This window comes from Chlorocebus sabaeus, chromosome 24 (assembly GCF_047675955.1).
Source record: "Chlorocebus sabaeus isolate Y175 chromosome 24, mChlSab1.0.hap1, whole genome shotgun sequence".
NCBI classification, from domain to species: domain Eukaryota; kingdom Metazoa; phylum Chordata; class Mammalia; order Primates; family Cercopithecidae; genus Chlorocebus; species Chlorocebus sabaeus.
This window is the reverse complement of record NC_132927.1, coordinates 64,768,898-64,786,733: the sequence shown is the minus strand read 5'-3', so window position 1 is coordinate 64,786,733 and position 17,836 is coordinate 64,768,898. Positions and strand designations below refer to the sequence as shown.

Below are 17,836 nucleotides of genomic sequence, written 5' to 3'. Positions count from 1 at the left end.
ATTTTGCGGTTCATACTCTGAAATGGTCTTGAAATAGAGTTCCTAAGGAGGGCCAAACTTTTTCAATTTTTATACATATCTGTAAGATCATAGATCTCATTCAGACTTTCGTCTTCCTGCATAGTTCCTCTGTAGGTCTTCTGAACTTTCTGCATCTGGGAAGCCAGTCCAGGGAACTCTGTAGCAGCAGTTCCTCGGCATCTGCTTCCTGGGTGTTTCTTCTTTTGCTTTCTCCTTTTAGGATAGCCAAGGAAGTGACATATCCATTGGAGCGTGTCTTGAAGGTATCTTTGTGAAACACAAGAATGGAAGGCATCCTGTGGTATTTAGGTATTTTTCTTACCTCTTTTTGTATGTTTTCTGTGACTCCTGTTGGTGATATATTTTTTTAGTACTTACAGCAGTTAAATTGTTCACAAGTCTATACCAAGGTCTCATTAAAAAATGGAAATAATTCCCTTCCTAGAAAAAAAAATACCATTGGAATGCAACAGTCCTTTTCAGTAAGCCACTTTCTTCAAAACGAAATTTCCAGAATATAATGCCTATAATGATGGCCTACTATAAAATGCTTAAAAATGTGTGACCCTTTTTGTGCCATATGGAGGCCATTCTTTGTTTTGATATGAATTTTTAATTTGAGCTGTGGTTTCCAGGGCAATTTATTGGTTAATTTATTTACTGTGAGACAAGGTCTCACTCTGTTGCCCAGGCTAGAGTACAGTGGTATAGTCACCACTCACTGCAGCCTTGACCTCCCAGGCTGAAGTGATCCTCCCATCCCAGCTTCCTGAGTAGCTAGGACTACAGGCTAATGCCACCATGCCTGGCTAATTTTTGTATTTTTTGTAGAGACAGTTTCGCCATGTTGCCCAGGCTAGTCTCAAATTCTTGGGCTCAGGCTATCTGCCTGCCTCCCAGAGTGCTGGGATTCCAGGGGTGAGTCCACTGTGCCTGGCCTGTAGGGCTTTTTCTTATGAAAAATATAGATCTTTGTTTTGACTCTAGTTTTGTACCAAAATTCCTAAAATACCAGTATCTACCATACCATTTGAAATACCAAATTTCAATAATTTTTTATAATGTTGGGTTTTTTGCTGATATAAAAAAAGATACTATTCATGTGTGGAAATCTTGGAATGTGAAGAAAGATGGAAAGGATATATAGCAATGTACTAATAGTAACTGACTCCGAACAATGAAACTACAGGTGATTTTAATTTCCTTTATAGTATTCTGTGTTCTAATTTGTATCTTAAAGATAGTAAGTTGTTCCATATTGTATAATCCCTGCCTTTAATTCCTTAAAATCTGTAATCTGGAAAATCCAAAGTTCATTTCATAGAAATACTTGCAGTTTTACTCTGAGATTCTATTTACCCAGTTGGGTAAATTGGGTACAGAGTAGTGAAAATTAAAAGTTTATATTGTTTTTAAATTTATATTTATTATTTATTTTATTTTATAGAGATGAGGTCTTGCTGTGTTGCCCAGGCTGGTTTCTAACTCCTGGTCTCAAGCGATTCTCCCTCTTTGGCCTCCAAAGGTGATGGGATTACAGGCGTGAGCCATGGTGTCCAACCAAAAGCTTATATTGTTTTTATAAGGCAGGAAAACATTCTATCACTTTTGTTTTTTGGTTCCTTCATGTCTACCATTTGTTGAGTGCTTATCATGAGTCAGATAAACTATGCTGAGCATTTTATGTGAATTTTTTTATTGTAATCTTCATAACACTCTCAGCAGTAGGTATCACCACCTCTTTGCACATGTGATAATTGAGGCTTAGAAAAGTTGTGATTTGTCCGTGGTCCCTCAGTTATTAACTGGCATAACTAGGACTATAACTTGGGTCCTCCACTTTATGTGTGGGCTCTTAATTACTGTATTAAACAGCTTTTATTCTCTCCACCCCCTACTCACTGCCAGCATCGCAACACACACATTACTCAAGCTTTCTAAACCACTGCTACCATTTCTTCTTGAGAACTAGTTTTGCCTTTGAAGAGCTTTTTCTCTAAACTGACGTCTCCTCTCTCACTTCCTTTGCTTTACTGCCTCTTGAGCCATGAATTCTCCATGGTGATTACGACCTCAGAGAGTACCCATCACTTGGGGAGCAGAACCCCACTTCTAGAATGCATTGCCCTGGCCTGGGTGGCTCCCCTTTGGCAGTTGCCCTCTTGTCCCCAAGCCACTTATATTAACCCTTCCCAACATGCTGAGTTGCGGGTCAGGGAGAGGAGAGGAAAATAGATCCGTGGCTTCACCTGAAGGGCAGGGCTCTGATGGTGCCCAAAGTGTCACATGGAAACTTGAGGCATCTGCCTGGCTTCCTTTATCACTGGATGGGAATTTTCACAGTTGCCTTAATGTGATGCTAATAATCTTTAGATTTAACAAACAGTGAATCACTACTAAGTTGATTTTATTTTAATACATTTAAAATAAATCTAATGGAGAAGGATAAAATTTTTTCTTCCATAATTTTTTCTTTTTATGACATTCTGTGATTATGTAATAAAATCAAATATTAACATATAAAAGCTAATGTGATAAAATTAGAAAGTATGAGATTTTGAATCGTAGTGATCACTTCCAGAATAGTTCACTCTTTGAGTTCCTGGCATTTCAAATTTATCTTCACCCTGAAGCTTTTCAGAGCACACCTGCCCAACTTTTGTGCCTTATTTTAATACCTGCAGCACTTAAAGGTTCTTGTTGGCTTCTGTGTTCTTTCTCCCACCTTTCCCCTCCACCTGTGCTCTTTTGAGGGAAGCACTGTACTTCACTAATCTTAGTGTTCCTAGGACCGACTGCAGTTTCTGGCATTGTTATAATAGGTGTCTTTTATTTTGTTGAATGAGTAAATGAGGCATTGGCAATCAGCTAAGACAGGGGATCTTCCATCAAGCACATCTGACACATGAGAATGATACATTTTACATCTTTTAAATTCTCTTTTCCCTCATTTAGTATACATGAGTTTACTTTTTACAACTAGCTGCTGTCACTTCAATTAGAACATTCATGCTAGCTGATTAAAACCACTGGTTTTTTTTTTTTTTTTTTTTTTTTTTGAGACGGAGTCTCGCTCTGTTGCCCAGGCTGGCATGCAATGGCGCGATCTTGGCTCACTGCAACCTCTGCCTCCTGGGTTCAGACGATTCTTCTGCCTCAGCCTCCTGAGTAGCTGGGATTACAGGTGCTTGCCACCTTGCCTGGCCTAGTTTTTGTAATTTTTTTTTTTTTAAGACGGAGTTTCGTTTCTGTTGCCTAGGCTGGAGTGCAATGGTGCTGTCTCAACTCACTGCAACCTCCGCCTCCTGGGTTCAAGCAATTCTTCTGCCTCAGCCTCCCAAGTAGCCGGGATTGCAGGTGCCCACCACCACACCCAGCTAACTTTTTTATATTCTTAGTAGAGACAGGGTTTCACCATGTTGGCCAGGCTGGTCTCGTGTTTTTTGTTTTTTGTTTTTCTCAAAAATGTCACCAAATACTAACTTATACGTCAGGCTTAGGGAATACTTGTATATTCTATCTCCTTGTTTCGCCCACAGGCACTCACATTGCCATTCTCTATTTGCTGTTCTTTAGGTGGCATGACATTGCCAACATGTCCCACAACAAGTCCTTTTTTGCATTAGAACTGGCAAATAAAGAGGAGACCATCCAATTTCAAACTGTGAGTAAACATTAGGGGTCTGCATGGAATGTTTTTCCTAAAAGTTAACAAGTTCTACTTCTGCATGCTTGTATGTATTTGGAGGCAGGGCAGCATTAAAATTATAATATTTTGTAATTGTAGAAAACATGCAGTTTTATCATATAGCATTTTACAAAATGGCAGTTGGCAAAAAATGGCTGCTCAGTAAATGCTGAATAAATGAGTCTTTGGATAACTACTGTCTGATCATGATAACCTTTAAATTAAACCTCAGGGGTTAAGTGGGGGAGAAAGTAAGCACTGATATCTTAAATTTCATGGATAAATGAATAGCTCTGAAGAAATGTTATTTAATAGTTATTTGCTTTTGCTCTCTTGACAAAGGCAATATTGAGTTACTGAGTCATATTTTTGTTTAAAAATGTCTGAGTATATTTGGCAAGAATAAAAGTTGACATTTTTATAGTTTTTAGATTCCCATGTCATTTTGAAGCTGTCTAATATGAGAATCACACTGTTAGAACAGATTGTTTTGTCTTCATAAGTTAAATCCCACTTGTGATATTCATACCATGGGCGCAGTGTTGGAAAATGAAAGGCTTATAGTGTCCTGAAAGTGACTTTGTCATATGATGTCACCCATTATGTATTTAGACAAACTGTGCATTAAACGTATCAAGTTGTGTGTGTGCTTTCATACTGCTTTATGCCTATTTTGTTTGCTAGGAAGACATGGAAACTGCAAAATACATTTGGAGACTCTGTGTTGCGCGACACAAGTTTTACAGACTAAACCAGTGTAACCTGTAAGTATGTCCTGCTCGTGGAAATTATCAAAAATAATGAATTTAGAAATTGTAATCTTGGGTATACTGTATCATCAAGAAAGACATTTTATCAATTGATATCTTTTTTTGATCCTGTAGCTATTTTCCTCATTTTAGCTTTGGACCAACTTCTAATAACTACATTGTATGCCTCTAAGATTTATTTCAACTAGTTACGAGAACTGTTCTAATTCTTGAAAGGTAAAAAGGGAATAATATCCTTTATTTGTTTAAATCAATCCTCTGATCAGCATTTTGAATCATTAAAGATTATTCAGCTTTTCCAGCCACCTGAAGAATTTGTGCCCCTCCTTCCTGGTGTGCATTTTTCTTAGCCTACATGGGTTTTTCACTGTCTGCCGGATCAATAAAGCACACGGTGATATTGCACATGTAAAATATTGTCCTTCATCTCTATTCCCCTCCAGCCTCTGCACCGTATCTGTGCTTTCCTTAATAGCAGGTTTCCTCAAGAGAGCTGTGTATGCTTGTTTATTTCCTTCGTTCCATCCTGTTTCCCCTAAGCTTCCACATTACTGACACTGCTTGTTGTGGTCAGGTGACTTTCGTCCAGTGATCATTTTACGAGTTCTTTCACTTGACCCCTCTGCAGTACTGATCCTCCGACAGCTCATTCCATCCTTCCTGAATCCTGCTCTTCTTTGGCTGCCAGGACACCACCCGCTGCTAGGCTTCCTCTTTCTAGACTGTTCTTCTCAGTCATGTTCGCTGGTTTGGTCCTGAGGCCTTTTCTCCAAATCCGCTCCTCTAGGGGGCTTCTCCTGGCCTGTCCTCCCACTGAGCTCCCGGTTCAAGCGATTCTCCTGCCTCAGCCTCCCGAGTAGCTGGGATTACAGGCATGTGCCACCACACACCGCTAATTTTGTATTTTCAGTAGAGACAGGGTTTCTCCATGTTGGCCAGGCTGGTCTTGAACTCCCGACCTCAGGTGATCTGCCTGCCTCGGCCTCCCAAAGTGCTGGGATTACAGATGTGAGCCGCCGTGCCCGGCCCTCCCTGAGCTCTTGACTCCTGCATCCTACCGCAAGCGTTTAGTTTGCTTAGTCCTCAATACCACTCTGAAAGTTGTGGTGAATATATACTACTGCCTGTGTATTCTGAAGGTACAGCTGGCAGAACTTGCTGATGAATTGGATGTGGTATGAAACCTGACCATTTTTACCACTCGTGCTAGCAGCTTGGTGCTAGCTGCCACTGCTTCTCATCAGAATATTATGGTAGCCTTCTGACTTTCCTGTTTCTGTGCCTTCGCTGCCTATAGCTTATTTTCCATATGTCAACCAGAATGATCTCAGTTTAACCTGAATCAGATCCTGTCACTGTTTTTTGTTTTTGTTTTTGTTTTTGGAGATAGAGTCTTGCTCTGTTGCCCAGGCTGGAGTGCAATGGCATGATCTTGGCTGACTGCAACCTCCGCCTCCCGGGTTCAAGTGATTCTCCTGCCTCAGCCTCCTGAGTAGCTGGGACTACAGGTGCACGCCACCACACCCAGCTAATTTTTTGTATTTTTAGTAGAGATGGGGTTTCACCATGTTGGCCAGGATGGTCTCAATCTCCTGACCTCGTGATCTACCCACCTTGGCCTCCCAAAGTGCCGGGATTACAGGCATGAACCACAGCACCCAGCCCAGATCCTGTCACTCTTCTTAACCGTCCTTTGGCATTCCACTTCTTTTTTTAAGTAATTTTTTTAGTTTGTGTTTGAGACAGCTCTGTCACCCAGGCTGAGCACAGTGACATGATCATGGCTCACAGCAGCCTCTCAACCTTCCTGGGCTCAGGTGATCCTCCCACCTCAGCCTCCTGAGTAGATGGTTGTGTACCACCATACCTGGTTAATTTTTCGGTATTTTTTATAGAGGCGGGATCTCCTTATGTTGTCCAGACTGGTCTCAAACTTCTGGACTTGAGGGATCCTCCTGCCCCGGCCTCCCAAAGTGCTAGACAGGTGAGCCACCATGCCTGGCCCCATTTTACTTCTAATAAAAGTACGAAACCATACACAGTGTGGTGCTTGCCTGGTTCCAACCTTGTGTTTTTTATCCTCCTCCTTGCTTGCTCTGTTCCAGCCACAGTGGTATCCTGGCTAGGCTACAGATGTGCCTCACCCTATGGGACACTGTCCTTGCTGTTTTCCCAGGTCTCCACCTGCCTTGCTCCCTCATTGCAGCCTGCTATTTGCTGTCTGATCAGATATGACCCTCTTCAGAGGCTGTCCCTGATTGTCCTATGGTACTCCCCTTCCACTACGATCTGTCTCTTTGCCCTCTAACTTTGTTTTGTTCTTTATAGCACTTAGCACCATGTGAATTTCTATATTTGTTTGTTTGCTTGTTTGCCTATATCCCCTGCCAGCAGGTAAGCTCTACAGCAGTGCATGAGGACAGACATTCTTCCCTGCCTTCAGTGCTATACTCCCCGTGCCAAGCAAGGGCCTGGCTCACTATTGGCCCTAATTAATTTGTTCAGCTAATCTGTAGATACAAGTGTTAAGAGCTCTGATTCGAGATGTCTTGGTGCTGGTGCTGTAAGATCCCTTAGGAAAACGGTACCTCACCCAGAACTGCCAAGATAGGAAAGGCTACCCAGCCAAGTGACATCTAAGCTGAGACCTGAAATGTTTCGTTCAATTCCCACAACCTTTCTTTAAGCTGTCCTCTTGTTCTTGCACCATTTCTGGAGGCGCCTCCTGGAGCTGCCTCCCACTTGGCCCCCCCATGCCCTATCTCACCTGTATGCAGTCAGTCTTCTGGATAGATAAGCAAAATATGTAGCACTGCTGTTGAAGTTACATGTCAGGAACAAATCTGAGTATGTGCCTCTCACCCGCCCCGTCCTGGGTACAGAATTAAGGGTAGACTCCTCAGGTGCTTCTCTGGACTTAGCTGCCCAAGCCCAGTGGCCTTGGAGTCTGACCCCAGGAAGAAGTCTTTCCTTATCATGTGAATGCTCCCAGCCCAGGCCTTTGGTAAAATGTCCTTCCTTCCCTTCTCTCACAGACTCTTAGTCATTCTTCAAGACTGAGTTTAAAATACAGCCCCTGTAGACACCACCAAGCATACAGTTTGTTTAGTCCTCAATACCACTCTGAAAGTTCTGTTTTTTTCTATGTCTTTTGTAACAATGATCTGAATAATTCGTAACAATAATTTAGTAAATGCTTGCTCTATGTCAAGCATTATACTGAGAGCTTTTATTTTCTTTAATCCTTACAGTAACCCTGTTGGGCACAATTATTACTATCCCATTATTGATGAAGGTATGGAGACTTAGAGAAGTGAAATGTCTTGCCCTGCCACACAACTAGTAAGTGGAGCAGCAAGACTCCAGCCTGCGCTCTTAGCCGCTGTGCTAGCCTCTTAGAGTAGTTCCTGCCTGCTCTTTTCATGTGGATTTGATCTGTCTCTTGTTTGATGGAGCTCTATGAGGGCAGGGTCTCCTCTTCCTCATCTTCGTGTCCCCTATCTGGCAAGGTGCCCTGTGTGTAAGGGCTTAGTGAACGATGGGAGCTGGAATGTGGCAGTGATGGGAGTCACAGGGGAGAAGAGCCCTTTTGCTCCTTTGTCTCTTCCTTTTATTACAGATTGTAAATGAGGCATGGGGTGGAGGGAAAGTCTAACAAGGGCATTTTGCCCCTTAGCACCAAGAAGGAAGGAGAAAGGCTATGGAAGTGCCTTCTGTCTTGCAGGGTGTGAGAGAAACTCTGGGCAGGAGCAACAGTGTAAAGATAACATGCAGAGATGCCCGCCCGGACAGGGAGCTGCCCAGTGGTTTGCACGTATGGCCCAGTCCCTGTCTCTTCTCTGCCTTCCCCTGCACCATGTTTGCATCCGAGTCCCCACCGCTGTTCTGGTGATGGGATTTTCGTAAGCACTGACAGGGAGGAGGAACCTGCTTTCTTTGTAAATATGGGAACCGGTTTCCGCTAGCTGCCTGGGTGTATTTGCATATGAAAGTGTTCCCCCTGGTGGTGATGTTTAGCAGTGCTCCTTGCCTTTGGGGTTCCCGGGGGCTGGCCTGGTTATCCAGCCATATGTGGCATGATTTCTATGCAGAAGTAAGTTCTAAGATTCAAGCAGTAGATAATGCAGTCTGTTGGACCACAGCATTTTCATTTTAAAGACTTTAATAAAGTTAAGAGTGTTCATAATATTGAGCCATTATTACCTCAGTTCATTTCTTCTCTGGAAAATAGTGGAGAATCTACATTGTGAATAAACCATAAAACATAATCCCTTTCCATGAGGCATCCATATTGGCTGGTGATTTTTTTTTTTTTTTGCAAATTAACAACTTGTAATAAGTAAAAGAGGGAAGTGGGAAAAGCAACAAATGATTGATTATGGTGAATGATTCAGTCTTAGAAATTCAGCTCTAGTTTTTGGAATATTGCTATTTATTGGCAAGTGTGAATAAAACTACATTAATGTCACCAGTTGCATATATTATACCTAAATAAGGAACACCTGATTCTTTTCAAAATGGAATAATTATGTTTAAAGGGCTGTTTTCCAAAGTTTGTTTTCAATCTCTATATATCCGATAGATTGTGGCAGTCGATTTCCATGAGCTATTCCTGTGTAATTACTTATGATTCATTCTGTAGGGAACTAATATATTTCATTGTGAGCATTTGTTTCCCATGTAAAGTAAATGAAGCTTTTAATATTAGCTTTTAAAATTTTGCTTGATAATAAAAGGAAAAGAACTTTAATTATTATGACCATGTTTTAAAGGCTTTCAATATAGACTGTTTAGTCATGTTCCAATATTATGATTCTGAAGTATTGGTAGACTTGTTGTCATGGGCCACATAGGTAAACTAAAGCGTGATAGGCATTTAACAAAACTGCAGCTGGCCTGGAACTGGACAGTGGCTTCTGGACATCTGGTTTGGGCTGGGGTGACTGGTGGCCCAGGAGATAGACTCGACTTGCACAGAAAGGGGAACTATAATCCCAGGGTGTCCCCTTCACCCGCAGTCCTGATCTATAGTTTATTGGTGTTTGGGATGGCTTTATGTGACTCATCTAACCTTGACCCAGATAACTATATTTTAGTATTTACACAATGGCACGATCCAACAGCCTTCCCTCTCCACCCCCTAACAAAGTACCTTAGATAACAGAATGATCGTTATCCAAACCTTAAAAATGTTAGATGGATAACAATCTGTCTTTTAAAAATTATAAAGTGAGGATAATGAGACTTTTATACTTAATATTCCTTTAGGGTCGAATTGGGAATTAAATGAGATAATAATGTCAACCCGTTAGGTCAGAAATCTGCTTCAAACCCACTGTCTCTCACTCCAAGCCCCAGAACTGGTCATGCTGTAATCACCCTCCCTGATTTATATAAGGAAAAGGCTGGGAGAGTGGGGGAGTCTTGAGAGGCCCCTTGGTGTAGGGGGCTCCCCTGTACTTTTCTGTGAATGAAAGTGAGGATGGTATCCTTGAACCTGTAGAGCCAAGCGATAGAGGGTTCAAGAGACTTTCTCTAGAAGGGAAACTTGTATTTCAGACTGCAGCAGGCCGCTCGCTGAGCGCAGTGAGATGGCTGGTGAGTGCTCCCTGCAGCTCAGGGGTGTCGGTGAACATAGCAGCCAGTGTCCACCTTGGTTCCGGAGACTTTTGTAATCAGGAGACTGACTGGAGTAGGCCCTGCCTGGAAAGGGAAAGGATTTACCCTGTCTTCTTCTAGGCCTGCTGCAGGGCTTGAAGAGACTATAGGAAGTCTGGAAGAAGATGGAACAGCCCCTATCCCATTCCAGTCCCCTGAGTCCCAGAAGTGTGGAGAGGAGCCAGTAGTTCCCATGGATCCATGTGAAGGAGCAGGGCAGGAAGAGGTGGGAGGGGAGTGGAGGAGCAGCCACAAGGCCAAACAGTGGGACCTCTGGGTATGGGGACACGGACCCCTGGTGGAGGTGAGGAGAGGCAGCGGCTTTTTCTGAGTGGGTTCTTATATGGATAGAGGTCAGTGTCACCCTAGAAAACCACACATGTTGGCCGGGCGCTGTGATTCATGCCTGTGTTCCCAGCACTTGGGGAGGCTGAGGCAGGTGGATTATCTGAGGCCAGGAGTTTAAGACTAGCGTGGCCAACATGGTGAAACCCCATCTCTACTAAAAATGCAAAACTTAGCCAGACATGGTGGCGGGCGCCTATAATCCCAGCTGCTCGGAAGGCTGAGGCAGGAGAATCACTTGAGCCTGAGAGGTGGAGGTTGCAGTGAGCCAGGATCACACCACTGCACTCCAGCCTGGGCGACAGAGCAAGACCCTGTCTCCAAAAACAAGAAAACCACACATGTCATGGGGCTGGAGTGATGCCAGGGCCTCTCCCTCCATCAGTATTCCTTCCCAGTTACCTGAGATGGTCTCTGCTGGCTTTGTTCGTCTCCCTGCCCACAATGCCAGGGAGCTGCACCTAAGGTGGGATTTGGTAGGGGGTGAACAGTAGGAACAGGCATCTCAGAGCCAAGTCAGTGACACGTAAGCAGCTTGGATGTAGCCCTGGTCTACCCAAGTGTAGGCTGGGAGGAGAGCATTTATTCTTCCTTACCCTTACTATAGTGAGCTCAAAAGGTAAGTCATTGAGACAAACATTTGCTAGGTATTTCCACCATCTAACACTTTTTTTTTTTAAGAGATGAGGTCTTACTCTGTCTTCCAGGTTGGCGTGCAGTGGTGTGATCATAGCTCACTGTAACCTCAGACTCCTGGGCTCAAGGGATCCAGTGGCCTCAGCCCTCAGCTTCTGGAGTAGCCAGGATTATAAGCGTGTGCCACCATGCCTGGCTAATTTTTTTTTTTAGTTTTTTAGAGATGGGGTCTTGCTATGTTGCCCAGGCTGGTCATAAACCCCTGGCCTCAAGCGATCCTTACATCTCAGCCTCCTAAGTACCTAGGATTACAGGAAGGAGTCTATTCCTTGAACTATCTATTAGTTTATGAGCTATCAATGGCATTTTTTTTGTTTGTCAAAATCTTAACTCCCTTTCATCATATAAGAAAGGAAACTTAAAAAGCAAAATTCAGACGAGGCTTAGAAATATAAGCTCAGCTGTAAATGCTTAGTAATAAGCATCACTTTAGTCCTCACTTGTTAGTCATTCACTTGCTCAGCAAAGGCACCAGGGATACCATGTCTTGCCTCCATGGAGCTTACAGATTAGTTGGGGCCGGGGAGCAGGTTGAACACATGATTGCTAGACACATACACTCAGGAATCCGACAGACCTACTGGTTCAAATGCCGATTCTACTACTTGTTTGCCATGTGACCAGGAGCAACTTACTGAACCTACGTATCACTTTCCTTATCTGTAAAATCAGGATAATAACTGGACCTCCCTTGTGGGGTTGGTGTACACATTCCACGAGATAATCACATACAGTCCTTAGCACAGTTTCAATACATAATATTGATTTTACTTGGGCTGGCAGCCTTTTTTCTTTTCTTTTTTTTAAAGACACAAGGTCCTAGTGTCTCAGTTTCCCAGGTGGAATATGGTGGGAATTCACAGATGTGATCATAGCGCACTACAGCCATGAACTCCTGGATTCAAGGGATCCTCCTGCCTCAGCCTCCCAAGTCGCTGGGACTACACAGGCATACGCCACCATGCCTGGCTCAGCCTTTTTAATTTTTATTTTGTCTTCTTTGGCGCACAGATTCTAGTGATTTCTTCTGTTATTTCTTCTCAGTTATTAGTTATTTACTACATCAACATAGTAACTGCCCCAAAAGTTTGGAAACCACAACCAATAGTTACATGGTTTTCTCTTGTATGCTAAGTTGAGAATAGCTGGTCTTGGAGTAAACTGCATTTATTAGAACAACGCCAAGAAGAAAGAGAAGGTTAGACTATTAGAACTGATGGTGCGGCTGCCTGGGTCAAGCACTTTGGCAGGTACATGCTTTTGTAGTTTGTTTTGTTAGTAGAGCCGGCTACTACAGTGGGCAGTGTTCGCCTCCACACTGGGTGCTGCCAGCAAGAGTGCCAAGATAGCTATCAGTGTGGGAGGGCCGCCCATGTGCTGAAGCTCTGCATCCTTGGGTTTTGTGTTTTATTTTTGCCCCAGGCTGGGCAATTATAGACATGTTGTTGGAGTTTGTTGACAGAGAATTCTGTCGGCAACCCTTGTGAATTTATAGTACTTTAAAAGTTTAAGTTCAGTCCATCTGGACAGTGAGTCTCTGCTAGACTGAACACAATATTCAGAGGACCCAGTTTGCCTAAACCTAGTCCTGACAGTGAAGAATAACCAGAGACAAAGTAAATTTCAAGGCTGCAAAAATGCGGTGTCTTCAAATTCTGGGTACTATCTTTTTTTTTTTTTTTGAGACGGAGTCTCACTCTGTCTCCCAGGCTGGGGTGCAGTGGCGTGATTTCGGCTCACTGCAACCTCCACCCCCTTGGTTCAAGTGATTCTTCTGCCCCGGCCTTCTGATTAGCTGAGATTACAGACACCTGCCACCACATCCAGCTAATTTGTGGGTACTAATTTTAAGGAATATATTAATGTACAGTTAAGGAGTATTTGTTTTTTTTTTTTTTTTAAAAACCAGACACACCACGCAGACTTGTCTCACCAAAATAAATACTGGAAGAATGGAACATCTTTTGGAAAAGAGATTTATTTTTCATTAACAGCCTGAGTACTTTCCAATAACAAAGAATATGAAATTATTTATAAAAGCTAGTAAAAGCAGTTGTAATCACCTGACGTTAAAACTAGTATGTACTGGTTTTCTTTTTATCTCAGGAGTCTTATAAAAATAAGCTAATATTCAGGGTTTTTGAATATAAGATACTAGTTTTCAGAGTGTTAAGAGTAATGTTAATTTATGAGACGTGAGGCTTGATATTATGGTAAATTCGCTTAAATGGATTGAATATTCACTTTGTCATGATGGATTTTCTAGTAATTAGTCCTTAGAACACTGTAACCAAAGGTCACAGAATATTTTTGTAATCAGTAATTATGTGTTACATAAGTACATGAACCAGGAATAGGTGGTAAAAGGTCTAAGAAAAAGTGCTTTGACAAACTACATGACATCAACAAAGCCAAGAATTCAATGTGTGTAGGTTCCCAGATCTACACACATTGTTTGCAGTAAAACTGACCACACAGAAGAAAAAAAAAATCTTGCCTTTATTTAAAAACAATAGTTACAAATGGGCTTTTCTGTTTCTTGTTCCTTTTTTTACCTTATTGTTTATTTAAACATAGAACTTGCCATGCGAATAGTTTAAAATCTCACATTATCAGATAAGTATTCGTCAGCACTAATGTACTCCCTAATACATTTAGGTGCTTTTTTTTTTTTGACTGGAATCTCGCTCTTGTTGCCCAGGCTGGAGTGCAGTGACGCAATCTCAGCTCACCGCAACCTCTGCCTCCTGGGTTCAAGTGACTCCCCTGCCTCAGACTCCCGAGTAGCTGGGATTATAGGCACCCACCACCACTCCCAGCTAGTTTTTGTATTTTCAGTAGAGACAAGGTTTCACCATGTTGGCCAGGCTGGTCTCAAACTCCTGACTCCAGGTGATCCACCTGCCTTGTCCTCTGAAAGTTTGGGATTACAGGTGTGAGCCACTGTGCCTGGCCTTAGGTGTTTTTTAAAAAATATATTCAAAACAAATCAGAAATTTCTTGCAAAGAAAGGTAAATGGGTTTACCATCAGCTTGCTGAACCAAATCTTGTGCCTTGCTTTCCCTTGGTTCCTTAGAGGAAATGTAGATTTTACAAATATATATGTTTGAATTTTTTTTTATATTTGAGTTTTTTAAAAGATGGGGTCTTGCTATGTTGTCTGGGCTGGTCTTGAACTCCTGGGCCCAAGATGCTCCCAAGAGGCTGGGACTACAGGAGCGTGCTTACTGCACTTGGAAATGTAGTTTCTTGTCACTAAAATTCTAAATTCATTTCTTTATTATGTTTGTAGTCTGTGGTTAACAGACTTTTAATTAAAGGCAGTTCTTACTGCTTGAGGCTTCTGGGTTGACAGTGGATGGTTCCCCGGGAGGAAGGTTAGTGGAGAGATCCAGGGCTCCCCCAGCACACAGGAGAAACACATTTGCATTTGCACTGAATCCCACTTTTCCTGCAGCAAGTGTGTGGGTGATACAGCCTTGTCTCTTTCCCCACTGCTTATGGCTAATCCAAAGGTTTACTTGGATGGGCCTGGCAAAGATGCTCTGATCCCTTTGTGGGTCCAGGCGATGATACTGTGTGGGGAGCCTGAAACCACAGGACAGGTTGAGGGGTTGAGGTAGCAGGAAAGGACTGAGAGAGAAACAGGCGCATACCACCACACCCAGCTATTTTTTTTTTTTTGGTTAAAAAAAAAAACTCCCTTCTTTTCTCTGACTTTATGACTTAGACAGCCTGTCTTTTTTTTTTTTTTTTTTTGCCTTAGAAGATTTATTATTTTACGTTCTTATATCTTGTTTTGGTAAAATTTAAGAGACAGTGTGTATGTGCTCTTCTCAGAGACATCCTATTTTATAGGCAAACTCAGACTGTCACAGTGAACCCAATCAGGAGGAGGTCTTCTTCAAGGATGTCTCTGGTAAGAAACAAGGAAAATATGATTGCTTTTATATTTTAGTGATGTTTTTCCTTAATAAAATATGCTTTTAATACTGTTAATTTTGAGTTTGAACCATAAAAGTGTATTGATCTTTCATCATTTTTAACCAAAGAAATGGTGATTTTTTCCCATAGATCCAATCCAGTATTTATATTATTATATTATACATATTTGAATGTTAGATCTGACCTTAATATTAAGAACTTAGACTGTTGGCCAAGAGTAATCCTAAGTTGGTATATATTTAAAATATTAGATGACTTTAATAAGATTGATTATAATACATATAAGCTTCTTATGTTCAAATGTTTATACAAGGAAATCTGTATCTATTCCTTCTTCCTCTTAGCTTTTTAGATGCAGATTTTCTTGTGAAGCCAAATGTCCTTGGAATCAGTCATAGGGCTTGGCATTGCCATTTGCGGAAACATAGAAAATGCTAGATATGATAAGAACTACTGTGTCTTCATGTTTATTTTCCATATATAATAAATTTAATTCCTTCAGAAGTTTTTTTTTAACAGAAAGAATCCAGTGGATAATAACTTTACCTGTATTACATAAGCAATGTGTTTTAACCCTGTGTCCAACTCTCCATTTCTTAGCCTAAACCCCAGCCCTACGTGATGCCTCCCCCACCACAGCTGCACTATAATGGACATTATACAGAACCATATGCTTCTTCCCAAGGTAAAGTACATTGCTTCTGCCATGCCTTACATAGTTATTACTATGGATAAATCTGTGAATGCTTGGAGATTGTGAAGCCTGGACAGTTTTTGGCTGAAGTTGCACCCCAAATTGCATCATGATAATAGCTATCCTGGATTCATAAAAGAAGCCAATATATTCAGTTTATTTTTTATTTTTTATTTTTTTTGAGACAAAGTCTCAATCTGTCACCCAGACTAGAGTGCAGTGGCGTGTCTCAGCTTACTGTAACATCCACCTACCAGATTCAAGCGATTCTGGTGCCTCAGCTTCCCAAGTAGCTGGGACTACAGGTGCACCACCATGCCTGGCTAATTTTTGTAATTTTTAGTAGAGATGGGATTTCACCATGTTGGCCAGACTGGTCTCAAACTCCTGACCTCAGGTGATCCGCCCCCCCTCAGCCTCCCAGATTGCTGGGATTACAGGTGTGAGCCACCACATATATTCGGGTTCTTGAATATATGTAAAAAAAATGCAGTATCAAATTTTGCTGCTCCACTGATCTCAAATTTGGCCAATGGGAAACTATCAAGCTGGTTCCTATGTCCTTTTACCACCACTCTATTAGCCTTTAAGTGCTTCTTTGCTATCTGACAAAGAATTCCCAGGGTTACTTTTCTTCCCCTGCCAGAGGCTTTCCTATTGTAAAAGTTAAACATGTGACTACTGCAGTTTTCACTTGAGAAGTATAAGGAATTGTATTTGTAACAAACTCCCAAGCTGAAGTTTAAGCAGTGGGGCTATACCAAATGCTAAGGAGGTTTATGCAGATGAGTATTTCCACATCTTAAGAAGATTATCTTCAGCCTGGGCCACAAGGCTAGACCCAGTCTCTATCAAAACAAACAAACAAACAAACAAACAAAAACTGGGCCTGGTGGTATGCGCCTGTGGTCCTGGCTACTCAGGAGGCTGAGGTGGGAGAATTGCTTAAGCCCAAGGTGGGGGTGGAGGTTGCAGTGAGCCAAGACTGCGCCACTGCACTCCAGCCTGGATGATAGAGGGAGACTATCTCAAATAAAATAAAAAATAAAAACTTAGAATCTGATAGTTGAAGATAAGACAAGTGCACAAATAACTTTGTCTTTCTCTCCCTGAACCCCTTTTTGTGGAGAATGGGGTCTTGCTATATTGTTCATGCTGGTCTCAATCTCCTGGGCCCAGGCTGTCCTCCTGCCTCTGCCTTTCTAAGTGCTGGGATTATAGGCCTGAGCCACCACTCCTGGCACTAATAACTTGAATATGATAGTTTTTCTGAGACAGCATGTGCAATTACCATGCTTCTCAATGGAAGAGAGACTCATCACATTGGGGAGATTGAGAAGAACTTTCTGTATCTGAAAAGATGGGTGGATTTCGGCAGGTAGAAAGGCAGGGACTTGACTGGGGTTGCTGTTCCTAGTTTTGGGGATAGTGAACGCCATGCACAGAATGAAGCAGTGCGTGTTTGGAGAGTAGAGTGGTCCAGGTTCCCTCTCGGGTAAGGAACTGGTAGGGAGTGATGCATGAAGGAACCAGAAGGTGGGATGTGACTATTGTTTGTGTCGGCCCTGGTGTAAAGATGAGCGTTTTCATGCAGTGAGGTGGGTAGTAGGGAGCAGGGCTTTGGATGTAGAGCCCGAGAGTGCCCCCCTCGCCACGTTCTTCTATTTCCTCCCTCTCGCGCCCTGCCCTTGTCTGGTACTTGCAATCCTGGCCCCTCCCACTTCCGGGACCTGGCTGTCCTCTCTATTGTCTCATTTCACCATTCATTCTCTTTCCTCCGTCTATAAACATCCTAATATTGTTTGTTCTCCTCGCTTTAAGTGATGGTTTGAGCGATCTGCTTTCCTTTCTCACTGACTTCTTTTTTTTTTGAGACGGAGTCTCGCTCTGTCACCCAGGCTGGAGTGCAGTGGTGGGGTCTCGGCTCACTGCAAGCTCCTCCTCCCAGGTTCACGCCGTTTTTCCTGCCTCAGCCTCCCAAGTAGCTGGGACTACAGGCCCCCGCCACCACACCTGGC

General features: G+C 42.5%; 1 protein-coding gene across 2 annotated transcripts in view; it reads left to right on the top strand.

Moving 5' to 3' along the window:
• Positions 1–17,836, top strand: part of PTPN21 (protein tyrosine phosphatase non-receptor type 21) — an 88,152-nt gene that overhangs the window by 52,932 nt on the left and 17,384 nt on the right. For both annotated transcript variants that reach the window (XM_007987521.3, XM_007987522.3), the window contains exons 8-12: positions 242–330; positions 3,598–3,685; positions 4,394–4,473; positions 15,038–15,098; positions 15,725–15,809. In XM_007987521.3, the coding sequence (XP_007985712.2) occupies positions 242–330; positions 3,598–3,685; positions 4,394–4,473; positions 15,038–15,098; positions 15,725–15,809 (403 nt within the window). The remainder of the gene's footprint in view (positions 1–241; positions 331–3,597; positions 3,686–4,393; positions 4,474–15,037; positions 15,099–15,724; positions 15,810–17,836) is intronic.